Raw genomic sequence first — 27,493 nt, 5'->3', positions numbered from 1 at the left:
TTCCGCGTCGACGGACACATCGACAGACTCCGTCCACAAGCGCCTAACTCAAGAGTACAGCCTAAAACTAAATCACGCGAACAATGTCGCGCAGCGCTGCCACGCGGCCTATGCAAGGTGAGTGATCCTAGATATTTATCTGCTGACGCGTGTTGCACGTTGTATCTCGGACGCTTTTGCGCTATATTACGATAATATTTTGTGGACATCAATGATTCTTATTGGAAATGTGTACGATGTAGATCCAACATGATGTATGCATCATAGTTGCATTATGGACAAGAGGTTCTACTGCAAAGTATTAAATACATGAAATAAACGCACGCGTATCGATCGCTTGATGGCTCATCGTTGGTTTATCGACCGGTTAATTCTAATTTTACTTCTCTCATAATTTTTTAAATTTCATTTGAACGTTGTCTTTTGTGCCAGTTGCCCCGACATCATCTGCTCGCTGATGACACGCATGTACGCCCCGCGCTACAAAATGAGTCTAATTTTTTCTTGAAACATTTATAATGATGAATCAAACAAGCGCAATGTATTTTGCCAGTGTATTTTATATAATTTTTATTATACTTAAAATAATAGAAAATACAATAATACCGACAAACCGATGTCGTGAGGTCGTTAAGGCAAAAAGCAGCTCAGCAAAATACTGATACGTCTTGAATACTTTTATTTCTCTAGCATTAAATAGCTATCAGCTTTAATGCGGAGAAAATTTTGAACTTTGTGTCTTTAAGATGCACTGAAAACATTTATATTCATTATTAAACGATTTGCTTATTGCTCTCCTTACATATTTTCATTGAGCATACTCAGTTTTTGCAGATATTAATACTGCAATACAAAGCAAACTATGTTGCGTTTTTTGTTTTTGATTCATCGTCGTAGACACTGCAAGAAAAAATTAAGTGTAACTCTTCTTGCTGCGCAGAGTGTAGATGATTACAAGTTGTCTAATATACTGTATCTTCTCACGATTATACACACACTTTCCGATGCTTAATAAAATGTAGCATTAATGGACTGTGCGAGCAAGCGATACCGTATAATTATGTTAACCCACGTAAGTGTGTTAATTCTTAAACGCCACCGAAGATGACCTCAAAGAAGATTAAAACGTTTGGTTCTTCTTATATTCTTTTTATCTACGCTAAATTACCGTTGCAATATATTTACCGTTCATTGTATTCTAGTTATATCGACTTGGAATTTAATTTGAGGTCTGTTGACCCGGTTCGTCTTATATAAGTTTAGTACTTTGCGCGATTGAAACCTCTTGACGTCAGTTTATTTAGGTTCAGAGAATTAGTAATGGGGGCGCCTTTCGTCTTACGTCACTTTTGCTTTCAACCTCCCCGAGTGATTAAGTTGTACTTCCACGAAAGCGTTGTGCGGAATTTTTCCACCTACGCGTTTATTCCGGCAATCCCCCGCTATTGAGCCACACTCGGTGGTCGGTCCGTTATTTTCTCTCTGGATATTCTGCAAGGAGAACCAATCACAACAGCCACGTTCTTCTAATTTTAACAAACAACGTTTATTACGAAGATTACGATAATTTCCAAATTGGTTTAGTCTTACGGGTTTCGTTTATTCTCGTTCTGACCGATGTCTGTACTTTGATAATACAAACGCAAATAATATCGATCATCGTAAAATTATCCCTCATGTTGTTCGCAAGTTGCTTTACGAGTCTTCATAATTCTATCCTATACTCGTTACTTCTCTCTATATATAAAGGAAAAGGAAATAGCTGCTATAGTCGCAATTTCTGTAGATGAGTAAAGAGCTACTGTTTCTTTAATGAAAAGTTGAGCTTTCCTCTTCGTAAAACGTTGTTCAGCGACTCTCGTTAAAATAAAAAAAAATTATTCAAAATTACGCCGCGCTGAAAAGCACCTATGAAACGCTTCTCAAAGGCGAGAGTTAATTTTTACCGACTCGTGCCGCCGTTCCTCGTTAAATGGCTCGAGTTCTCGGGTTCTCGTCGTTCGTACCAGCTGCCTGGCGTAGCGGGTCGATCGAAACCCCAGCCGCAGCTGCGTTCGCCACCGTCAGTGCAACAGCAACCCTCTTTACCCCTGTGGTCGTCGACGCTCGGCGTCTCGAGTTCTCGCCGCGCCGTCAACGCCGGCGTCGCGACGCCGAGCGTCGCGTGGCGCCGTCGCTGGACGACGCCTCGAGGTCGCGCGTCTCGACACCCGAGCCCAACCAACCAACCAGCCAGCTAGCCAGCCAACCAGCCAGCCAGCCCGTGCGTGTGTCGTACTAGACTGTTTCGTTACGTCGCGGTAAAGTGCGCCGCCGTGACCCTCTGCGCCGGAGGGAGAGAAAGCGAAAACCCTCGGTGGGCGCTGCTGGTGATTCGCGATCGTGGGTGCTGTGCGTACGCGCGCCGTCCGCGGGTCCGTGGTCAATCAGGTGTCCTTTCGCGCGCCGGCTCGTCGTCGTCCGTCGTCGTCGATTCGCGCACTTGGTGCGCTCGTGGGGCGACAACGGTGGCGGTGACGACGGGGGCAGCGGTGATGGTGATTGTAATAACGATGTTGATGACGAGGAAGATGATAATAATGTCAGTGCCGGCGTTATGGGAGATGAAAGACGGTGGCCGCCCAATCACCGGCTGATCTATTCGCGACTCCGACTTGTGTCCCAGGGGAGAAGATCTCGCGTGTTCTATTAGCACGACGATAATGACGATGTGACCGTTCGGACGTCCGTTTCGTCCTCGTCGTCATCGTCGTCGTCGTCGTCGTCTCGACCGCGTTTCCGTTTGAAGCGCGCAGAAGATCGTGCCACGTAAAACGTAACGTAATCGCAGACATTCTCGGCGATACGAGACGGGGACGGTGTGATGACACGGATTCGCTATCACGCATGTCGACGTCATCGCACCCACAGCCACCTTTCCGTTCTGATTTGTGGGCAATCGAGGGGTTCGTCAGGGCGTTGATATGACAATACGACGATCCCGAAACCGCCGTCTGCCAGCTACGGACCTCTTCCGCCGTTGATCCGCGTATACGCTCGGGATAACCAACGTTGACCTCATCGCGACGGCGATCGATTGCCGTTTAAAAGCCTCACGGGCGTTCGTACGCGCCTCGTCGTCGCTGCACGCGCTTACGCGGTAAGGCTCCTCTCTTTTCCGACTCCATACTCGTTTTCTTTTTCCACGATATATCGAGATCATAGACATTTTTCCCCGAAAAGGGAACACGGGCAAATTAATTGAGAGAAAGCAAGAGAGAGAGAGCGAAGATCCATTAGCAAAAATTGTTCGGAGAACGTTTTGTTTATCGAGAAATGTTGATCAAATTGTTATGGAATTTATTTTTATTCTCTCTGTGAAGACTAATCAAGTGATAAATTTCTTTGACACTGGAAAAATTGATCCGTTTCAGTTGCGTAAGGGGAGCTTCGATTAGCTCTTTATTTTTACTGTTACAGTGGATATTAATTAATTCACGAATACTCGGTTGGTTCCGGAGATGAAAAATTCATTTAGCTTAGTTTGGCAAGTAAACGTCGATTGGACTTTTGCTTTTGTTAGTCCGGTGGAGATGAAATTATTGGTGAATTCTGTCGGTTTCGGGAACCGAAAAATTAATTTAGCCTAGTCGAATGAGAAATATCGGTAAAGTTTCTCTCTGTATCAAATCGAACTGTTGGAGCTTTATGTGTGCAGAGCCTAGTTATTTCTCTTGCCTCTCTTTCGGTCTTGAATTTGCCTTTTTCTTCCTGTACATGGACGACGATCGTTAAAACGACGTCGGCGAGGGTGCTTTTGTTGCGAGCGCGATGAGTAAAGAAGTCTCGCTCCCTCGAGAACGACGTAATGACGAGTGGAAAAGCACCACGAGCTGGGCATTGAAATCGTGCAGATCATCCCTTGTGGTCGTGGAAATCTTCCAACTGTATATAGTTGGAGGCACATCTCGAGGAAACGCTAACGAAATTTTTGCGAAGGGCAAAGAAGCGTGGGAAAAGATTTTGTGTCTTAGCCGTTCTCCTTTTCTATATTCGTTTGCTTTGTTCGAAACGGCCAGGGACTTGAAAGGGACACGATGCCGCGTTAGCGTTTATCGAATGCAAAATGCATTTCCTTTTCGCCGCGGGATGAAAAGTAGGTTACTCAACCTTTTTTCGATGTTGATTTTGCAGCTGCATTTGCGTGCCGGTCGATCGATAAGCCGCAGAGAATGACGGGACAGGATGAGGTTCACGTTTTCATTTGAACGCTCGGTGAAGTTTAATTAATTAGAAGTCTTTTCCAGCGTGTCGCGAAACGCGTCGTTTAACTTGTTCGCGATTTCACGGCGACGTTTATCGGCTCGTTCGACCATAGTCCGACCTTGGAAATGCGTTCGCCGGGAGAAATTACGGTTTGCGTTACGACGACGAGGGTCCACCCCCGGGGGGGAGTTTTTCGTACGGCGACGCTCCCATTCCTGACGGAGCGTCGCCGATGCCACGTGTGTCGTTAATCATATCGCTCGCTTTACAAACGTACGCGCCGATCAATAATAAACACGCTGATGGACAATCAACTAGTGGCTGAATTATTGCAAGGTAAAAGGTAAATAGGCGGCTCATCGAGAATTCTATTATATTCGCGGCGTATCTGATCGAAATGCCTAGTGCTGGCCATAAAGTCGCCGGAGCCTAGCGGCGAGACAAATTGTCAATTTCGTGGCCGTATAAGGGAAAGCCGGCTGAAATCCATTTGTACTGAAAACGAGCTTCCGTTTATCCTAAGCGTATAGACTTCGGCCGCGCTGACCGGAGGAATCAAGCAAATGCATTTACGAATTGTCTCGTAAACAGATTTACTGTCCCCAAAGGTTCTCACTATTGCGCCAAGAGTGAAAAACACGAATGCACAAGTTTTCGATTTTCATTGCTCGTGCGCAGGTCTTCTATTAAGTGGAAGGAGGATCAGTTATTGCTAGCCAGTTTACCGCGCCGATGCTCTTTTGGGTATAACGACGCAATTTACTTTAACCCGCTATTGCTTAATCGCTTAACTCCGCAGCCGATGGAAATCTGGATCCTATTACATCAAGTGTCTCACTTCATCAGCTGTAATGACTGTTGACATTCGTTGATAACTTTAAAATAGATTTTTGCGCGGCGATAATTTGATAGAATATCTAATCAACGTCGGTGACAATCAACGTCAGAAATTAGAGATTTTTGGCTAGGCTTCAAAGATATAAATGGACGGTGGAAGCTTGTTTTTTTGTCGGTCCAGCTTAAATTAGTTTAGTCAGCCCGAGTGTTTACTTAAAGAATAATTTAATTTGTTAGCCAAGATTTTTTAAGGCGAAAATTGGCAGTGCCCCGAGTCGTCAATTTTTCTCAATAGACCTCGGATGTCCAATCCCGTCAAAGAATTTGTGATCGAGAGGACATCCGGGAATGCCAATAGACACTCTGTACGGGGACGCTGATTTACGCAAGACGATGATACTGCCTGTTGGCCTGGAAAACTTAAACTGGAGCAACCTAATAACGCTCGGCACTCGTAGGGAATGAACAGTTGAGTTATTATTAATATCTCGCGGCTGCCTTGTGTACACATTGCGACGATTAAATATGTTCGATATCGTTGATATCTGCGTTGTGTCATCAACACTTACGTTTGATGATAACTGTGCAAATTCTTACGCGGCCCCGTATTCTTACTTCGATTCCATGTTAATCTTTTATAGGCTTTTACCGCGAACAGAAAATTTGTCAGAACCAAGAGAAAGTGTCAAATGCTATCTATATTATCCTTTTTTTAAAATTGTTTCCAATATTTTTCGAATTTTTAGCGAACTTTAGCGCGAATTTTTTCTATTGTAGGATTTGTCTGGAGAAATATTGATACAACTATGTTTTTTTTCTCTAAACTATTTTTAACATTGATAAAATGTCTCTTCAATGTTCTCAAAGTTAGCACTGGCACTCTCTTCGAAATAACAAAACTTTCCGTCGAATAATAAGCAATGTGCCAACATTTAAGATCGCAAAAGCACGGCACACTGTGGTCGTACTGTCGATTCGGTTGCTTATCTGCCGAAATTAGGCAGAAATGAGAGTAATTCGGGAGCAACCAGCCGGCGATAGTATCGATTGGCCGGTCGGAGCGGAGGAAAAAAATACACGTGAGGGGAAAAAAGCATATGTGTATATAGGCATCCGTGGGAATTTATTAAAAAAGTTCTGCGACTTTTTAGACGGACCCTCTTTACGCGTTCCTTACATTCTTTACGTGAAATAGTTCGAAAATTGTTCTCGCTCTTCGATCAACGAAATATATTTTATCTTGGGAATATCCAGATTGCTGGCTACTCCGACGTCTTGATTTATTTATTGATTCGAAATTATATCAAAATAAATTTCGTTTACTTTCTGACTTTCTGAACACGTAGAAGATAAAGATTTACAATCCACATAAATATATTCTATATAGATATTCAAACGTGTAAAAGTTTAATCCTTTTAATCCCGAAAAAGATTTTCGAGTCATGATTTAAAGTGGTTTAATTACTTGAGAAAATAAATTGCGTTTTTTTTCTCAACATTCGTGGCTATTATACAAATTCCGATAGGCTCACGCGCCTGAGTAATAAAATGTCGTCGGTTGTCATGCGAACTTTACCTCCGACAGCTGACGTTAGGCGTCCCACTTTTGCGTACGTTTCCTAGGAAATTGCGACTTTGCGTGGGTCGTTTCATTATTGCTTCATTATGCGATAATCCGAGAGTGAGGCCGGCTAGACTTGTGTCTCTTCAACTTTTGGCAGCAGTTCCTGTCTATAATAACGCGGTGCGGTTGTCAAAATAATCCGTCCTTTCACTTTTACTTAATCCATCTGGCGTTTCGTATCAAATAAAAAACACGTATCGATAATCGTCTTAATATCGTTGCTTTTAATAATGGATTTTCGATTTGCACAAATTTGTCTCGTCTGAATCCCGGCCAGATTGATGAAATCGTAATAAATCACGTCTGAAGAAGTCATTTCGCTCGGAAGGAATATAGAGGGACCAAAATAGCATCTTCCACTTATAAAGATAATATTTGCTTCTGAAACCAATCGTAAGAAACCTGCGTGCGTAGTCAAGAATAATCGCTAATCTAAATGGGTTTGGATTGCATCACGCAGTCGCCAGCGTTTCTCATTACCATACAGCCGCGTTGAACGAGGGGAAGGGAGTAAAAAAAAGAGGCACCCGGCTCATCAGTATTGCTCGTCTGGGTGTTGTAGAGCCGATTGTGTCACCAACAAAGCCAGATAATTGAAACGAATGACAGGAGGCCCTGGTCGAGTGCCAATTATCGAATACACGTCGCCGTTACCGCAGCTGAAGGTGCAAAAAGCTCTATGGCGCGGTTAGCACCGTATCGCTCGTGTTCCTCGAAGTGCTTCACCGTAGCCTCGCGCGTAAAGCGATACAACGACTTACGTAACGGACCCGAGATGCTGCAAAAAGTGACGCGATGCAGCCGACGCGCGATAAGAGCACGCGGACGCGTCGGATTTATTTCGAATTTGCATTTGCCCTTAGACCCTGCATTGTCGAGCAGCTCGTAAATGACGTAATGGAGACGGGCGAAATCGTGGTGTCGTCAAAAACACCCGCGGAGCACTCTCGCGGAATATTTTCTCTATTTTTTTTGAGTCGCAATATTTTTTCTTTCTGCTTTTGTTTTAATTGAGACGCGGAGGTATTCAACTGGTAACTTGGTCGAAAACCCAGCGTTACAGAGATAGAGGCTGCCATACACCGTCAGCGAGTTGCACAACGCATCTCGGATGCTGGAAACGGTCGCGTATGACGACGATGCACCTGATGCGAGCGATAAGAGAGCGCGTGTTGCATTTATTTCGCGCTCTCTCGCATCGACGTTTCGTCGTCAATACTACGAGTTACAATCATTACTATGAAGACCGCCGGCAACCTTTGTAACGTACACGGAGCGTAACACGATTCCCGTTGACGTCCGATACAATCGGCAGACATTTCGACGCCAGTTATTTTAGAATTAATGATCATTAATTCTATACCTTCAATCATTATAATAATTCATTTTTGCCACGCGATCATCTGTACCGTTGTAAAGTTCTCTTTGACGGGAGGAATAAATACATGACGCGTGCGCGAAGAGAGGTATAAATGGACGTGCATATGTATTTCGGTCGCGAGCCAGCACCTCGAGATTGCACGTGCTCCGAACTTTCTCTTTCCTCTTTTCGTCGCTCACGTTTTTGGCCGGTCCAAATTTTTATTTTCGTACGCGTACGATACAGGGTGTCCCCGAAGTTTTCTCTTCTGTCTCTGAAGGGAGACCTGGGCCTAAATTCCGTACACGATTACCGACGACCATCGATACGTTAACGACGTTTGCGCAGCTTTTTCTACATGATAGAAAAGCTGCGCAAACGTCGTTAACGTATCGATGGTCGTCGGTAATCGTGTACGGAATTTAGGCCCTGGGGAGTTCGCTGGCTTTGATTGTTCATTGAGTGAGTGCGTCGCGGCTGCACACGCCGAGGAGAAGTATTGCCCTCGCGTTGACGCGATGTACAATTTTTACTCGGCTTCTCGTGTCTGCGATTCAGAGAAAACACGCAAACGTCTCCCAAGGCTCGTTCCATAATTTTCACGATTCAGAAAACAATACTCAGGGTCTCTTCCGCGTGTTTCATAATTTCACGATAAACGACTAATCCTGGATTTTACCAACGTCGTTTAACTTGGAACCTGGTTTAATTCATCCTCTGTCTCTTTCTATAAGGGAACAGTTGGAAAGGGATAAAAGATGAATTAAACTAACAATAAGATCGAACGTTAAACAACGTTGGTGAGAGCCGTAAATGTCTGTTTATGCAAACGTGGATAAGAATGGCCGCCTCACCGTGCAATAACAATTTAGGCTACTATTACAACAATCCGCTATAACAGCAAAGAGTCGTCACGCTACGCACTTACCAGCGGAAGTGGAGTACCGCGCGGTTCCATTATTGTTGAAAAGCCCGTGTGCCGCGCTTCCAGACGATATCCAGACGAGATCATGAAAGCCCCTGTTATAGACTTCCGCGCGTCGCTCCGCGTCAGAGGATCCGGGGCTAATTATGCCGAACGTATATCCATATCCGTACTCGCATATAGCCATCGTTCTATACTTAGCGCCCACGAGCATAGAACGATTTGTTTACGATTTCTCTGGGCGAGAAAGGAAACCGACAGCTGGCCTCGCTTCATCCCAGCCGCCTTTCATCTTCGGGTTGAAAATAAAAAAAAGATGTTTCTTTTTCATTCGAAAAATATTAGGTAAGTGATTATCTCGAGGTGACTGAGACAAGTAAAGGCCGAGTCGTCGTCTCTTTTGTTAAATTCACAATCACGATGTATCGTTCGTTCCGATACGTTGAACACATCGTCCACGTGTGTCGCGAGAGCAAAAGCTGGCTATTTCGGCAATGCCGGGACGATTTCCCGGTTGAGCACCATTATATCTTACATAAGAGCTCCCCCCGGCCGTCTATATTGCGTCTCCGGTGCGATCGACGGATGGGCTTCGGCGCCGGGACGCTTGGAAATCTCGGGCTCGGAGTACGCGCGGCCACCGCAAGGCCCGTTTGGCTATATTATTTCGGGAGGAAGCCCGGGTATTTTCGTTGCTAGACGCGAGACCAGAGGTGGCGGCTTCGGCGAACGGTGACATCACTCTAGTATGCGGGATCAAGGACGGCGAAGAGCGTGCCGAACGCTACTCTCGAAGGATCCGCTCGGCGCTCGCTCGAGTGCGCGTGTACTTAGCGCACGAGAGGCGCTCTTGCTCTCGACGGCGACTTTCAACGAGCGTTATCTCACACGTTATGTTTATTAATTAAACATACGCCCCGATATATACTTCCGTATTTTTCAATCGCCTCTTGACAGACGAGGGCCAACTTGTTAATTAACGCCTAATGAACGATCGCCGTCGGGCCGTTCGCTCGTTTTAAATTCTTATTATCAGAAGTCGTCCTCGAGCGAGCAATCTTGAATCGCCCGCGCCTCTTCCCTCGCAGCGTTTCGCGATAAGCTCGTTACGGACGAGGCGGAAGTGCAGATGCATTTCGCGATGCACAGTTGTTTTGTTACCCGATAGGTCATTCTAGTCTAGAAGCGGAACGGATGCGCCGCTTTCCGAGCGGTCAATTGGTATTTATGCATAAATACTAAAGGCAGTTGATTTCATGGGCGTACCAGCTGGAATTAGCGAGAGACGGACGGCCGCCTCTAGAAAACGGGATACCGCGCGCACCGTCCGTCGCGAGTCGTCTCCGGTTACTGACACACAAACGCGATAGTTGGCCTGCACGTGGGTGGATAAGTGTGCGTTGCGATCTTTTTCTATGGCACGTTTTCCAGGATGGAAAACGTCTATTTAACCTCGAGAATAGTCCTACACGGAGAGAATTTTCTTTTAATCCTGGAAATTTTATACTTGTCGGACAACATGGCATTTTCTAGATTTTTACGAGAGTTTTTGGAAATTTTACCGTACATTTCACTAGTAATTATACTTGCTATACATTTTACTACACAGTTGAAAAATTTGTGTTAAATTTAACAGATATCACATGTCCCGAACGGTTCACACAAATTTTTGTGTTAATTTAACATAATATGGATATGTTAAAAATACTCTGTTAATATTTTAACACAAAATAAATGCAAATCTCAAAATAATTTGAAATAAATTTTGTGTAAAATTAACATACCTGTATGTATTGTGCAAGATTAAAAAATAAGTACACATTGTGTTGTCTTAATATTTCTTTTTAGTTATTTTAATAATTTCACATTTGAGGACAATTACAATATGTTAAATTAACACACGAATGTGTTGAAATATTTTAACCGCCATTCTTTTTAACAAGAAAACACAAATTTTCCAACTGTGTAGTAAAATGTACGGTAAAATTTCACAAACTCTCAAAGTTCTTCAAAATGTCATGTATTACAATTTTCAGGATTTTTAAGAGAACTTTCTCCAAGTACAGGCGTGTGCGTGTCAAATACAGGCGGCTACGTTGCGATGTCTGTATATTCCCCTGTGTCTATCAATTCGATTCATATTCGCAATTATTTTGCTATTTTATTTATTCGTCAATCCTGCGAAACGATTAGTTGCTGTACGCTTTGCCAAATTGTCTTGTCTTACAATGGTCGACTTAAAAATATGACGATGCGTGTCAGAAACATTCTGACACATAAGTCTTGATATGATATATTTTTAATCTTTTTATTTGGAGATAAAGAGAAATCGCTTTAGTATTTTTAATACGAACGAGGATTAATTATGGAATATTAATTAGTTGGAAACGAGCGTTTCGGTTGCGAATACAATAATCTGGCTAGATTCCATTGTTTTCCTGCTTCCTTGATAACAGGATTCATCAGGAGAAGGCGTGTTAGATAATGCGACTAACCATGAATAAACCGCATTACCGCATGTAAGGAGGGCAACGATAATAATAATACGCCGTTCCTTTTTTTCCTACACGTGGCAACGCGTTGCCAGCTTAAATTAGCCCTTGTAGCGCCAAGGCTGTATAACAATTAAAAGAGTACAACTTGCAAGTTAACGTTGACTGCGATACCAAAACATGTTTTGTCGATGTGAACGCGAGTATAAGTTTCCCCGAGTAATATATTTCGGGTGATGAATGATAAACTTTATTACAAGACTCGTGCTCGATTCACTCTTTATTGCAACGAGTCAGTCTTCGTTTGGAAAGTTTCCAAAAACCAGACTGCAAGGGACGATTAGCGATCGCAACATCCCTATTGTGAATAATCCAAGCTTGGGCTTTTCCACATCGTCGTCCTCTCGCGATCTGTTACCGTGCACGATCTCGATGACAGGATCGCTGATTTCCTTACAGAAGCGTTACTACTACAAGCAAGACGTAGCGAGATCGCAGGGGGAGGACGTTTGAAGACCTTGCCGCGAGGAGAGCGCCTTTCGTGCCTTGCGAAAGGCAGAATTTTCGCGAATCGGAATTTCCGCGACTCCGGGACACCGAGAGAGGTCCCGGCGGGATTCCCACGCGGTGGCGGACGATTGCGCCTCTTATCGGGTGAAAGACGTACGCTTGGGTGGTACGCAGCATTGAGCGCGGCTCGTCGGGTGTCCGGACCCTACGGGAGAATGTCGATTGGACGACCGAGTCAATCGGGTCACCGGAACGAGAGGCAGTCGAGTGGTGGGAACGGTGGTGGTGCGGTGACCAGGTACGTCAGAATTTGGATCGCGAGGTGCCAGCTGGTGGACTAATGCGGCCCCGCGATGATCGGCGGAGACGAGAAGACGGTGGTGGGCCCCAGGTGGAAGAACTATGTAAGAGGCGAAGCGCGAAGCGGGGGGGACGAGGTCATCGTCTCGCCGCCGGCGGCGGCGTGGCTCAGGTGCCAGAAGGTGGCAGAAGAGGTTGGCCTTATAGAGGGTTTATAGTTTGCGTAGGATAGACGATGAGCGTCGAGGTCGACACGCTGGAACTCGAGGTCTTCGAGGTGAGTCCTCAGCCCCTCTCGAGGACGCGACGAACGGAAGTCGCGCGAAACACCCGTCGTGAAAAGAAGCGGTCACGCTCGCCGCGCTAACGAGGAGATCGTACTCGAGGAAATGCGAGACGCTCGACAATTTCATCGTCGGGCGGTCGCCGGCAAGATTTTAATCCGCGTGTCTACTCGGACCAAGTAAATGCTTAACATCTCGCTGTCGTTTTTTTATGCGACGCTTCCGATGGGGAGGAAATCTCCGGGATTTTCCTTTTCGTCGGAAGAACTTGAAGGACGTTACGTAGAGTATTTTTCAATTACATTTTGCAATTTTATGACTTTCAAAATTAATAGTAACAAATCGATCGTACTTTTCACGGTCCAAGTTTTTACATGTGGTTGATACGGACGGATTGTCCCGCGTATAATCTGCAAGCTTATATTAGCAAGCAGGATCTTACGTCTAATTTTGTACTTACATAACTTAAGTATCTGGCAATAATAGCGTACCGCAATCTAACATAGTTATAATGTTGCCTTGTTGCGTAACGCGATATAGCAAGAAGTTGGAGCACGATCTTCAGTAGACACGGTGGAGGCCAAATCTTCTTTTTTTTTTTCAAAATGTTTAAAAACCGTTTCTATAGAACGTAACTTTTTCCCCTTTACAATAACGTTATAATTCGGCCTCGTTTACACTTGGCGCAACGCGCGAAACGTGCGAAAAATTTTAATTTCGTCCGGCGTCGAATCGAGAACAATACTCGTTGGGAGAGCAATTTGACTTCCTGACTGTACAACGGCGTGACTGAAGAGTTATGCAATTTTCGATATTATGCAATGGACTTCCGTTCGCTAGCCCGCGTGCCGTTTGACAAGTAATGCGCTTTGGATGCGACTTTGCCGGCGCGAATAAGCTATTATACATGTCGGCGCGAAGCACATAGATTTGTCAAGTTTCTCGATTAACGTGGACGCATTCCCATCCTTACTCATTTTTTATTCCCATTCCATATTACTCACACCGGACATTCATACCTGTCCACACGAGGAGAAACGATCAGCGCTTGGAGATAATTGATTAGCCTTGTCACGGCGATATATCTACTCGTGAATATTTCAATTGCGCAAAGTGCAAGCGAATTCTCACACGGGATTAGCGTTAATCGATTAATGCTTATTTAAAATATAAAGTCGAAGTTGCGCGTACATGTAATTATATGTAATTTAATTTTCCAATGAAATAATTTCTCGATCCCAATCTCTTTTAGCGAAGTGTTTTGACTTCACTGATCGATATTTCCCGCGCACTTTCTCGAATGCAAGTTTAATCTTGTTACACGCGGAATTACCATCGCGTGTAGCTTGAAACCAGCTTGCGAGAGTAAATCGGAGCATTTGAGCCGGTCGGTCGAACATTCGTGCGGTCTGGTCAAGCGAGCTCCGTACACATTTTTTCAATCGTCACAATTTTCAATCGTCAGAAGATTTCAACAGTCGTCAAAATGCAAAGTGGCGCGAATAGAGGAAAGTCTCCTATTATGGGATAGCGGGGTTTTTTTTGTTAAAACAACGAAAGAGTGTAAGTCGCCAGTAGTTTGTTAACAGTAGAAAGAATTGTTCAACGACGTTAGGCTGGCAGATGTCTTTATTAATTAGATTCCAACGTTTCGACCATACCGATTGTGGTCCTTCTCAAGGAATTAGATGTTCTACAAGTTTACAGGACATTGCAATTTGGAAATTTTTAGTATCGATATTTTTTTGTTAAATTAGTAGGCATCGTCAGTTGATTCCACCATGAATTTTATTGCTTTTGGAGCGAAATCTGCGCGAAAAAAGATTCGTGATTGAATTTGGATGTCGGAAACCTGCTGTCTCATATTAGAAACCTGTCTCATAATAGAGGACTTTCCTCTATTAAAAACAAAGTCGAAATTACGTTTCATACAATCGGACATATAAAGTCATAAAAAGGTAATAACGATTGGACTTTCATTCTTTTGAGGTAAGAGCCTTGTAACGTTATAAAAATACGACGAGTATTCCTTGCGGTCTTGCGGTTTGCGTTTGTGTATGTATTTCGATACTGAGCGACTTGTAACATCGTAGTTACCGATCACCGGCGTAGACTCTGACATACACTTTCTCGCGCGTACGTCATCCGCGAAGGGAAAAAAAAAATCAAACGCGGCAGCGCGCACGGTCGCAGCTTAATAACGGCCAATAAAGCTCTTATAGACGTTCAACTTTACGTTCATCGACGTGCTGAAGCTTTATCGCGATAGTACCGGAAAAAGTCTCGATTCGCTTTGTCCGTGACATGTTTTCACGCACGCGTGCCGCGCGATCTATACTCGTATGCGCCGAGTTGCTTTTCACGCGTTTTCTAGAGCACCCACGATCTTCGGGGTTTATTTTACGCGGCCTACGTGAATGGTAAATTGTTGGCAAAGTGGGACGCACGCTGTGCAATCGCGCAGGCGGTATCACATTTACAAAATTTCGCGATAATTGATAACGATCCCATCCTCATTGAATTCCGATACGATTCGCAAATAGCTTCGGTAGGGCCTTAGTTTTTTTTTTATACTTAATTGTTAGGACCATCTTAGAGACGTGAATTTATCAATTGCACCGGAATTGTGAAAACGCTATCTTTACAGAAAATGCGCGATCGATACTTACGCACACGAAGAGTAGATATATCGCCACAACGGTTTCTTCTCGTGTTAACGTGTGCATGCAAAATGATGTATCAACCTTAAATTATTCCTCTTTTTTTACATTTGTCCCGAACAATGTACATATCTGCATCTCCATCGTCCGTGATTCAATTAGCCAAGCTCAACTGGTTTGAATCGGTTTAGATCTACAATTTTACGCCTCTCACGTTCTTTTACGCAGTCTTCAGAAAAATACAATATCGCGAGATGACGTTAAAGTTGTCGCGAGGCTTCCCAAAGTGGCCGATTTCGTTTTAAGCGTCAACAAACAAGATCTGCAGAAGCGAACGATGGCGCCTATTTTAATCCTATTTTACACTCGAGAAGTATTAAATAATCTCCAGAAGCCTGATGGTTAAATAATAGTTGGTCAGGCGGCAAGTGTTTCATCACGACATGCCGCGTCTTGACAAAATTTTCGAAGAATCAATTAGCACGAAATTCTTGGCTACTTTTCGGACGATTCTGTATAAAGTGTTCGCACACCCTTGACCACCAGTCCTCGACTGCACCTCTACCCCGCGTCTCTTCACTTCCCATTCGATCTTTTCTATGCACGTCGCGACCAACGGGACTTGCCGCCCTCGCCCATGACCGCGAACGATAGAACGAAAAAGCGCATCTGTCGTGCCAAACGGCGTGTCCTCGACCGATCGTTCCTACCCGCCCTTGAACGTGAGTCAAGTAACGTGAACGTTCACATGTCGCGCGACCATAAGGTGAAGGATTGCGACGGCGAGGCCGAGTCGGCGGATGCGACGACGCGTCGCGGTGCCGCGAGGACGACGGCGACGATGGTGTCCAGGAGCAGCGAGGCAGGCGGGCAGCGCAGATGCTCGACGCAGGAGGCCGAGGAGGAGGACGACGGCGGTGGTAGCAGTCGCAGGAAGCGGAAGAGGCGGCGGAAAGCGCAGCGGAGCAAGCAGCAATTGCAGCTGCAGCTGCAGCAGTCGCAGCTGGAGGTGCAGACGGCAACCGGCGGCGGTCAGCAGCAGCAACGGTCGCACGCGACGTTCACCCTCGCCTCGTCGTCCGACGAGGTGGAAGCGGTGGGCGAGTGCTCCAAGAGGGACTCGTCCAGCAGCCTGGGCGGCGGCAGCCGGCACAACACCTTGCGGGAGTCCCTGCTGACGGTGCTGGGCAAGCTGGTGATCTGGAAGGGCACCAGGTACCGCTCCGCCACCACCGCATCGTCCTCCTCGTTGGCGCCACCGAATTCGCCACCCGCCACCGAGTGCATCGGTCGTAGCACGTCCTTCTTCTCCAGCGGTGAGTTCCCACGAGCGAGATCATCGGGCAGTTTTTTCCCTGGGAGTCGCACCGCTGGCTCGAGTCAAGGTTCCGGACGACGTGCATGTATAGTCGCCAGGGCGGATATAATCAGCCGCGATACGTGACGATGTGAGGTTTCTTTTCCAATCAAATTGTTTAGCGATAGGATTTCACGATGCTCAACAGAACGGATAAAACGACGCAAAATATTGGAATATGTGTTTTATGTAGAACGTACACTTGTGTTTTCGTCCTCGGTTTGCACGTCTCGCGAAGAAAGTGCCTTCTTAACGTAATAGATTATTATTCAATTTTGTACGTTTCCATTCGAGCTCGTATTTTTACATCATCGGGAAGAATAATATAAGCGCGAGCTTCCTTGACACAGTCACGATTTGGCACCGACCGCGTGCGCGTTCCATTTAACTGACATGCCGCATTTACAGCGTTTCTGTCACTTTTTATTCCGAAACTAAAATCTACCGCAAACAATAAGCGCATGCACAAAGTTACGCAACGGACGCGGCGGCGATCGATGGTACTGATTTTAGGTGTAATGCAAATTTCAGCGACTTATATGCTTGAATACGGCTGTCCAAGGCTCCGCACCTTGGGCACTCGAATGACTTATTAAATTCCATAAATAAGGAAACCGGACTACGTAACACCCACGTAGTTTTCACGAACACGTGACAGCGGGGTGTGCCTACTACGCGAGGATCGATTCGATCGTTCTTCGCGGTAATACCAGCAGTGGACTTTGCCACACTTCGCACGACGAGCCAACGATTAATAGTTTATCCAGTTATGTGGCATTGTCGCAGTAGATATATAACGAGCGAATGTAAAGCAACGCACTTGGCTATAAGACCGATTAGCGGCGAAAAAAAAAGGATCCGGCGCAGCTACTTCTATTTCACGATCGTGAAATTATTATTTTTATTGTTCTCGATCGAAACTTGGGAAATAATAGGCGATTAAAATGAATTCAGTTGTGCCTGATCGCTGTGTAAAGAAACGTTTATCTTCCTTAATATCTAAGCGTTTATCGCAACGTTCTTTTTCATGGCAACGAAAGTATATGGGAATTTACCGTACGATCTAATGAGAATCATTGATGTATAAATGTTGTTGTATATACTTGCTCTACTACTGTACAGACGCAATAAATGTGTATTGTATTGTTTTTACAGAAACAGAGAGGCGGATTCGCGCGAATAATCGCGAGTACAACTCACAGTTTAATTATGCGGTAAGACAACCATGTCTTCTTGCATCACTCGGTGATGATCAAATCTTAAATTTAAATGTGAAAAGTTGCAACGAAAAAATTATTAGGAATTTAACGTACAACTGGTGTGAACACGAATGTCTCTATTGATTTGCAGAATAATTACATCAAGACGTCCAAGTATTCGGTTCTGACGTTCCTACCATTGAATTTGTTCGAGCAATTTCAGCGGCTCGCTAACTTTTACTTCCTATGCCTGTTGGTGCTTCAGATGATCCCCGCCATCTCCTCTTTAACCCCTATCACCACAGCCATACCGCTTATAGGGGTACTCACACTCACTGCCGTCAAAGATGCCTATGACGACTTTGTAAGTATTCCGCGACCGACGTCTTTGTTACCTTTTTTGTTACATTTCGTGAAAAGGTCCTAGCACGTTATCGAGATAGATGACGTAGTTATAGAAGCATTTAAAACACTTGCAAATATAATAAACTTTATATAGAAAGTACGATCTGCAGAAGTTTAATGATGCAATGTAATTTTCAGCAACGGCATAGCAACGATTCTCAAGTAAATAATAGGAAATCCCGGACATTGCGGGGAAGTAATCTTCGTGAGGAAAAATGGTCGCAGGTTCAAGTGGGCGACGTAATCAGAATGGAGAACGATCAGTTTGTTGCGGCGGACGTTCTGCTGCTAACGACGAGTGAGCCGAACGGCCTCTGTTACATCGAAACAGCAGAATTGGACGGGTATCGTTTATATAACATTTGTTTTAATTAAATGTATACTCGTGCACCTCTGCGAAGATGCAATCATCTATGAACTTTGTGCAGGGAGACGAATTTGAAGTGTCGTCAGTGCCTGCCCGAAACTGCCGAGATGATGGAAAATCACGAATTAATCGGCCAGTTCGATGGAGAGATCGTTTGTGAAACCCCTAATAATTTATTAAATAAATTCGATGGAGCGCTAACGTGGAAAGGGAAAAAGTAAGTAACCGATACTATAAATGGAGCACAAGCGAGAGTCAGATAAAACGGAATGTTCCACAGAAGACCGCTTCTTGTAGAAATTCATGATATCTGATCCTTGTTTTGCTCGCGTCAAGTTTACTTAACTACTGTTTATCAGCGATACTATTTATCAGCGCGCGGCATACTAATATTTCACAATTAATGCAGATACGCATTGGATAACGACAAGATTATTTTACGGGGCTGTGTGCTCAGGAACACGCAGTGGTGCTATGGCATGGTGATCTTTGCGGGCAAGGATACCAAACTGATGCAAAACTCAGGGAAGACCAAATTTAAAAGGACCTCTATAGATAGACTGCTGAATCTTCTCATCATCGGAATAGTGTTTTTTTTACTTTCCTTATGTATGTTCTGCATGGTAGGCTGTGGTATTTGGGAAAGCCTTGTGGGCCGTTATTTCCAAGCGTATCTACCGTGGGACTCGTTAGTGCCGAGCGAGCCCATTACCGGTGCCACAGTGATTGCCCTACTCGTGTTCTTTTCGTACTCTATCGTACTGAACACAGTGGTGCCAATCAGTTTGTATGTGAGTGTCGAAGTTATACGATTCGTTCAATCATTTTTGATAAATTGGGACGAGGAAATGTACTACGCGCCCACGAAAACGCACGCTAAGGCAAGGACTACCACGTTAAATGAGGAGCTGGGCCAAATAGAATACATATTCTCCGACAAAACCGGGACGTTGACGCAGAACATAATGACTTTCAACAAGTGTTCTGTGGCGGGCAAGTGTTACGGCGACGTCATTGATGAGGTTACCGGTGAAATCATCGATTTGAGCGAGGTAAGTTGTTCCCTCGTTGACGCGAAGATCCCTACCTCGACGCTGACAACAGGGTACGTGTTAAAACACAAATGTTCATGTTATTACAAAGTTATACATATTACCTAAAATCAAATTCGTTACCCGCATTATATTAGCTATGCTTCCAATGCTGCGTGAAAAAGAAAGTCTTTAGTCTTATGCTTCCGCTGAAAATTCTTTGTTATTTGTATAGAGGGGTTACATATTGCATTGTTACATTGTTACGTTACTGTACATGTTATATTCTTTTTATTACAATCCGTGCTACATTTTATCGTTAATTATAGGCTATAAATAATCATGCGAAAATCTATATAGAACGTCCTTTTTGTTTCTTCTTGCAAGACACATTGAAACCTATTTACATTAATATGCAATTAGCATAAGAATATGTCCTTGCACATTATTACATGCATACGTGATTTGTTGAATATTCCTGAGTGTCTCTATCGTGATTCCTCTTTTAATCATACATGATTAATCGTCTTCAGTTATGTATATTATCTCAATTCGTGGTCGTATCTTTGCAAGAAATTTCATATACATCACTCTTAGCATGTGTGTGCTGCATGTAGACGGACAGAGCTGTTCCAACGGCGACGATGCAGTGGAAGAGCGGGCAGGAATTCGTACGTCCAGTTTATACACCATTAAGTGGTCCGAATGTACGTCTTCTGGAGCAAGCAGACAGGGTGTCTAGTACAACACCGGAACCCGGCATCAACGGCAGCCCAAAAATTCCACACAAGTCTTCAGTACGCATGTTGATAATTAGCACCTCTTGTCACCGATCACGGAATCTATATACGCTGTCGCTTTTATCTGTATTATCCCGTTGTTGTTCTAATTGTATATATCATATTCAAATCATCTGTTTATCGTTGCACTTAGTAACTTGTCGCATACAATATTGTATAAATGATAGAAGCGTTTCTGTTATCTTTATCACGCTCAATAACTGTATCCGTAGTGCTTCTGCACGTTAGAACTTTACACTACGCTATAAACTAGATAAATCAGCTATACTTATTTCTTGTATCTCACAAACGCACTGTTAAAGCCAATATCTGTAGTTATTTTCTTGTAATTGTATATACTTTAACAATGATACAGTTAACGGTGTATAATCCAGGTCTCCCAACAAACGTATTTTTATGGAAACAAGGTACATTACTCTGGGTAATATGATTTCCGTCTAGCTTTCTTTTCTTACTTTTTTAACAACAGTGGATCTTCCAATCTCTGCCAATAAGATTAACTTTCTTTCACATTAACCTCGTGGTAGGCGAACGAAATACCAAGTCCCTGAAACATTTCACCGTACATTTTGCAGACAATGCCACCCTTGGATTTCTCGTTTAACAAGGACTACGAACCAGACTTCAAATTCTACGATCCCGCGCTGCTCGAAGCCGTGAGACGGGAAAATCAAGACGTCCACAGTTTTTTCCGGCTGCTAGCACTTTGTCATACCGTTATGCCGGAAGAGAAAAACGGCAAGATCGAATATCAAGCACAATCGCCCGATGAGGCTGCCTTAGTATCCGCAGCTAGGAATTTTGGTTTTGTCTTCAAGGAGAGATCGCCTAACAGTATAACGATCGAAGTCATGGGAAAGAAAGAGATCTACGAGCTTCTCTGCATTCTGGATTTTAATAATGTGCGAAAGAGGATGTCCGTGATTTTGAGGAAAGATGGACAACTCCGATTATACTGCAAAGGAGCGGATAACGTTATTTATGAGCGATTGAAAAAGGACAGCGACGATATAATGGCGAAAACATTGGACCATCTAAATAAGTTTGCAGGTGAAGGCTTGAGAACACTGTGCCTTTCCGTGAGGGATTTGGACGAAAGTTTTTTTAATAATTGGAAGCAACGCCATCAAGAAGCGGCATTAAGCCAAGAAAATAGGGACGACAAGCTGGACGCGATTTATGAAGAGATTGAGAAAGACATGTCGTTATTGGGTGCTACTGCCATCGAAGATAAATTGCAGGATGGTGTACCTCAGACCATCGCCAATCTGAGCCTCGCTGGTATCAAACTTTGGGTATTGACTGGTGACAAACAAGGTAAGCGTGAAGATCATACGAGTATTATAAGGACAGAGGAGCTTGCCTTCCTAGAATAACATTTGTATGTCAAACTCTTTCGTACAGAGACAGCTATCAACATCGGATATTCGTGTCAGTTGTTGACGGATGATCTCACTGATGTCTTCGTGGTAGACGGTACCACTTACGACGGCGTGGAGTCGCAATTAGTGCGATATTTGGATACCATTAAGTCAGCCTCGACCCAACAGAAACGGCCGACTCTCTCCATTGTCACATTCAGGTGGGACAAGGAAAGGTCAGGCACATGAAAGAGACGGAGTACAACCTATCAACTTCTTCTATTGCTGATTCTAATTAATGCATTCCTGTTAAAAAAGGAAAAGAAAACTATCTTTCACCCTGAATGTGGCACTATGTTTCATGTAATGCTTTCTATGTCTATACAGTCTTGCCTAAGAACTTGTACTTAACTGCAGAGAACTCGTATGCTTTATATCCAAGCTAGCGGATCTCGCAATGCAGTTTTCAAATTACAATTATTTCGTCAAGAATGAAAAACTGTTGTTTTTATATAAGGGTATTTGTTCTCGGATGATGCAACAAATTGTATTTTGCTGGTAGCTTAATTCATCGTACGTGCATTGGTTTATGCATATCCCATCTTCTCTATTTGTCCATCGCGAAGTGTCCGAAATTACAATCTGCATGCATATATCTGATAGTATTCATACCCTCTGTATTTAAAAAGCATTACAAAATTATCTTCCACTTCTCAAAAGTATCAATACTTTCTACTTCTTTTTGATAATATAACAATGTGGCTATATTTAGAATGATAGATTAGATCTGCCTTTTTCAATCACTTGGAACATTTTTCAGATACTGCATATATTATATCTGAGATATCCTACTTAGTAATATATATATAGTTATAGATAACTGAAATTTACCATGATGCTTGATACTCACTCCTTCTCTTTCTGTATGCTTAATAATAATCTTAGTGATAATATTAACACAACTGGTATGTTGTTTGTGTCACGTTCTTGTATCTATAGTTATTAATACTATGCACTGTGTATTGTTTACAATTAACGTGCATCATTTTTTAATGGCAGGAAGTTTCAACATTTCCTGTTATTTCATTAATTCCGATTTAATTATTTCCGGTCCAATTTCTGTTATAACCGTGTCCATTATAATTGTGAGGTAAAGAAAATTTTTTTAGAGTTTATTTCATAAATACCAGCCGCTCATCCTTAGTCTTGGGAAGAGATAGCCATCTTTTGTTGCTTTTGAAAGCTATTTTCTGTGCACAGCAGTGATACCGAATACAATCCTAGTAGGGACGAACAGGATGAGCACGAGATGGAGCATTCAACAGGATTCGCAGTAGTGATCAACGGACATTCTTTGGTCCACGCGTTACACCCGCAGCTGGAGCAGCTTTTTCTAGATGTGTCTAGCCAATGTAAGTCAATGTCGATCACGCGTGTTTAGGAACAATTCTTCGATGATTCGAATCTCTTGCAGGTAAAGCTGTGATATGTTGTCGGGTGACGCCACTGCAAAAGGCGATGGTCGTCGAGTTGATTAAGAAAAATAGGTCCGCAGTGACTCTGGCAATTGGCGACGGCGCCAACGATGTCTCGATGATAAAAACGGCTCACATTGGCGTTGGTATCAGCGGGCAGGAAGGGTTGCAGGCGGTATTGGCCTCTGACTATTCGATAGGTCAATTTAGATTTTTGGAGAGGCTGCTTCTGGTCCATGGCAGATGGTCGTACTATAGAATGAGTAAATTCCTTAGGTATTTTTTTTATAAGAATTTCGCATTCACTCTCTGCCACATCTGGTTTGCTTTCTTCTGCGGATTCAGCGCACAGGTAAGATCTATAAGAATTACGTCACTATAATAACGATGATGTAAGAAAAATAATGATACAGAAAACATGGATGATGATTTGAAGGCGAATATTATTTAATACTCCTTTGTAAGAGCTTGCTCCGAAGTCGAGAATTTGAACGTGCATTTAGATTTTTGTTCTGACATAGAAAATAATACACAGGTTGCGCGCAATTATAATTGATTGTACGTTCATCTATTGCGTATGTTTTCTTGCAGACTGTATTCGATCCTATGTACATTTCCGTCTACAATCTATTTTATACCTCGTTACCAGTCTTGGCAGTTGGCATTTTCGATCAGGATGTTAACGACAAGAACAGTTTAATGTATCCGAAGCTATACGCACCAGGATTGCAAAATTTGCTCTTCAACAAGAAGGAATTCTGCTGGAGCGCTCTACATGGATTTTACGCTAGTTGTGTATTATTTTTAGTACCTTACGGTAAATATTTTACATCCAATTATTAAAGAAATTGTGTCAATATCTTAAAATTAAAGCAACGCAAACTTATGCAACACATATCTTGTGTACTTCGATAGGGACATACAAGGACGGGGTGTCACCTAAGGGCTACGTACTTTCTGATCACATGCTGCTGGGCAGTGTAGTAGCCACTATATTAGTTATTGTCGTGACTGTTCAAATAGCCCTCGACACGTCGTACTGGACAGTTTTCAACCACATCATGGTGTGGGGCTCGCTTATCTGGTATTTTATTTTAGATTACTTCTACAACTTTGTCATAGGCGGTAGTTACGTCGGCAGTCTTACGATGGTACGTATTGTTGCGAGTCTTTGTCCCTCTCTCTCTCTCTCTCTATATATATATATACTTGCAGCTCTTCATTGCATTTAACACTCGATTCATACTCGCAGGCCATGTCGGAGGCGACCTTTTGGTTTACTACGGTGATATCCTGTATAATTCTCGTAATACCGGTACTGTCGTGGCGGTTCTTCTTCATGGACGTCAGGCCGACACTGTCCGACAGAGTCAGACTGAAGCAGAGACTGGCACAACTGCGTTCCCGTCAAAGCCAGGACATACTGCGTACCCCGTCTACGAGACGTACACGGCGATCTTTACGCTCGGGCTACGCCTTCGCTCACCAAGAGGGCTTCGGCAGGCTCATTACATCTGGCAAAATTATGCGCAAATTGCCAAATGGTGCTGATTTTAAGTTTTCTATGCCGTTTACGAACAATGTTACGAAGCAGGTTAACGTTGCTACAACATCACCAAAGGACAACAGCGCATCTAGAAATTCACACACGCTGGACACGATTAATTTATAATAGTTCGAATGTTTTAGTCAACTCAGTGGACATTCAAGTGCAGGTGACTAGTGAGGTTCTTTTAATTTACTTAGTTACGGACGTTAAGTCAAAATTGAACGCGTCAAATTTATCGATTCTGGTGTATCCCATTGAAATCGTGTTCCCAACATTCTTTTCCTCTTTTTTTTTTTTATGTTAATTGAGAGATGTAAGTGATGTATTGTATGTAGTATTCGAGAGGATCTCTTGAAGCATCGATGTCTGTGATTACGTTACATTTAATTTACATTTATTTATTTGAGGAAATTTTTGATCCAATAGAAATATTACGATTTATAACGGATGCCTATGAACAACGATAATAATGTTAAAATACAAATGTATGTAATTTCGTTAATGCATACATCTAACACAATGAATTCCAGTGGGATACATTGAGTTACACTATAATAGAAGTAGCATATGCTATTTACGTCTATACGTCACTGTTAAGCATTTATAGATTTGTTATAATTACGACTTAAATGTTATGTATTTACATGTTCAATATTTTTTAAATTATATTTTTGCACTTTTGCCAAGTAAGTGCACGGAATATACATACTTGATTTTACATTTTTGTTTACACAATGATTATGTACGTAAATAATAATTTTACGATAATTGTATAATTGTATAGAAAAATAGCTTATGCTACGATATAAACTATGATGTTTTTAGTTGTTATGAAATTTTATATTAATACATGTGAATGCAATCTTAAGTATCAACGTATGAATAATTTTTATATTTTGTTCGATAAAAGTTGAAAAATGATAATTATATTACATCTTGATTCCATCATGTTATTATAAAACAACATTGAAAGCAAGTATTAGTAGAAACTATAGATGTATATGGTTTTTATTTTACCTGAAATTATATCAATTTTTAATTGTTTACTAATTGAATACATTTTATTACAGTTTATACGTACAGTAGATATAAAATGTTTTAATTTATATCTACTAATTTATTATACTAATTTATTACGAAAAATTGAGACATTTTGTATAATTTACATGTCTTAAACAACTTTTCTCTCATTCAAAACTCTAAATGGATTGGAATAATATGTTGGCAACATTTAATTGTATTTTTAATTCTGTGGATAATTCTCGGTCCATTGAAAATCGTAAATCGGAAACCAATGCAGTAACAATGGAAGAAATATTTTGCATTGTCACGCACTGTGTATATAATAGAAGTATTGCATAGAGGTGTCAAAATCTTGTAATATCCTGTCTTGTATTATATATTATCCCAATATGAACACTATTATTGTAAAAAGAAAAACCGCGTTTACACGATATACTATAAGATTAATAGTTACATTGATAATTGCCTTTATAAAACATGAATATAACAAACGATTTAAAATATTGTATCATAGAATTGACTGTAAATATTTTAAAGAGATATATATTATATTAAATGTTAAGTATACACATTTTTTAAAAGAAAGTAATATATAGATAGATCGATTTAAAATAATACGAAAATAGTAGCTATATTATATTACACTATCGCTGATAAAGTTTGCCTTGGACTGACTATTGAATACATATAATATATTAAAGCGAAAAAAACAGTAGTAAAACAATAGAGAGTATGTATTTCTACTTTTAATATTACAATGAAATTTAGAGAGAGATAGTTTGTACGGGGAAAGTATGTTCTACAATCAAACTATAATTTGAACGGAAAACATTAGAATTTTGGTTGCTTTCAAACATTGTGCCTAATCGTCAAACTACACAGAGTTTCTCGAGCTCCCGTGATATTTCGTTAGTTTAGATTTATATAATGTACACTTCGTTTTCTATGTCAATAACAAACAATTATGAAATAAGTGTATTACTTCAACTTACTAGTTCCAGGCGCAGGCATTCGGTAGTTTATACAGCAATCTTTTTTTGTATCACATAATATGATCATCCAAAGTTTGCAATACAAAAGTTGATTTTCTCAAACAAGTTTCTGAAGTTTTTCCTTTGCTTATCATAAAACGTCAAACTTTTGGCAAATATTACGTTGTTGAAGAAAGTACATTACCATTAATTCATGAAATGCTAGTATAATGTCCACGTTCTCAATTTAAGTACTAATTGAGTTTTATATCTCATATTACTTGTTACAAAACATATTTTCAGTCTGAAGAAATTTACTTCTAAAATGAATTTGAATTACAAGTAATGAGACATTATTGAATGACTCTTTTGCATGGTGAAGATGAAATACTTATTAATAATAAACTTATAAATGAATTCTAAGGAAATAATTTGAAAGATATATTTATATAAGCTATAAAAACGATATACTGTGTGGAATTGTATAATATTTCGTCAATATTGAAACCATGCTGTCATAATAACTTGTTTGTATTGAAGCATATATGGACATGTTTCTTCTTTACGTGGAAAAAATATATACTTATGTAGATGTGCACATGCACAAGTGACATTTTTTTTTATAAACGTTAATATGTGCATTTATTTTGCTAATATGTTGTGTTATATTTTGTAATAAATATCTAATTTACAGCTATATTATTTGCAAAATTGAATT

General features: G+C 42.0%; 2 protein-coding genes across 5 annotated transcripts; one reads left to right on the top strand and one right to left on the bottom strand.

Moving 5' to 3' along the window:
- LOC105564066 (phospholipid-transporting ATPase ID) lies at window positions 1-25,831 on the top strand. 4 transcript variants are annotated; one of them, XM_012016165.1, is made up of 14 exons: window positions 1-117; window positions 17,750-17,808; window positions 17,945-18,157; window positions 18,337-18,542; window positions 18,627-18,782; window positions 18,975-19,617; window positions 20,214-20,393; window positions 20,972-21,713; window positions 21,801-21,978; window positions 23,021-23,169; window positions 23,232-23,584; window positions 23,824-24,049; window positions 24,148-24,383; window positions 24,485-25,831. In XM_012016165.1, the coding sequence occupies exons 1-14, from the start codon at window positions 84-86 to the stop codon at window positions 24,902-24,904; spliced, it is 3,795 nt and encodes a 1,264-aa protein (XP_011871555.1). In that variant the 5' UTR covers window positions 1-83; the 3' UTR covers window positions 24,905-25,831. The 4 variants fall into 4 exon arrangements, with proteins under 4 accessions (XP_011871555.1, XP_011871554.1, XP_011871553.1 ...); XM_012016164.1 differs by having other exon boundaries at window positions 21,801-21,993; XM_012016163.1 differs by having other exon boundaries at window positions 21,801-21,993; window positions 23,018-23,169.
- On the bottom strand, window positions 8,501-9,515 carry LOC105564065. Its single transcript, XM_012016162.1, has 2 exons — window positions 8,995-9,515; window positions 8,501-8,613 (listed from the first exon to the last, which is right to left on the bottom strand). The coding sequence occupies exons 1-2, from the start codon at window positions 9,203-9,205 to the stop codon at window positions 8,522-8,524; spliced, it is 303 nt and encodes a 100-aa protein (XP_011871552.1). The 5' UTR covers window positions 9,206-9,515; the 3' UTR covers window positions 8,501-8,521.
- Window positions 25,832-27,493: the final 1,662 nt, after the last annotated feature.

Source organism: Vollenhovia emeryi, unplaced genomic scaffold, assembly GCF_000949405.1.
Source record: "Vollenhovia emeryi isolate VEMERY1.0 unplaced genomic scaffold, V.emery_V1.0 DF939169.1, whole genome shotgun sequence".
NCBI classification, from domain to species: Eukaryota; Metazoa; Arthropoda; class Insecta; order Hymenoptera; family Formicidae; genus Vollenhovia; species Vollenhovia emeryi.
The sequence above is the reverse complement of the archived record's forward strand: the minus strand, read 5'-3'. Positions and strand labels throughout refer to the sequence as shown.

Excerpts from the sequence above, each read along its gene's own strand:
- LOC105564065 (XM_012016162.1), bottom strand. The coding sequence starts at position 9,205 with ATGCTCGTGGGCGCTAAGTATAGAACGATGGCTATATGCGAGTACGGA. Across the intron at positions 8,614-8,994 it reads GCGGTACTCCACTTCCGCTG|ACACGAGAAGCCGAGTAAAA; the intron begins GTAAGTGCGTAG and ends TCTGAATCGCAG.
- LOC105564066 (XM_012016166.1), top strand. The coding sequence starts at position 12,347 with ATGATCGGCGGAGACGAGAAGACGGTGGTGGGCCCCAGGTGGAAGAAC. Across the intron at positions 19,618-20,971 it reads AAATCATCGATTTGAGCGAG|ACAATGCCACCCTTGGATTT; the intron begins GTAAGTTGTTCC and ends TACATTTTGCAG. Across the intron at positions 21,994-23,017 it reads TTCAGGTGGGACAAGGAAAG|CAGTGATACCGAATACAATC; the intron begins GTCAGGCACATG and ends TTCTGTGCACAG.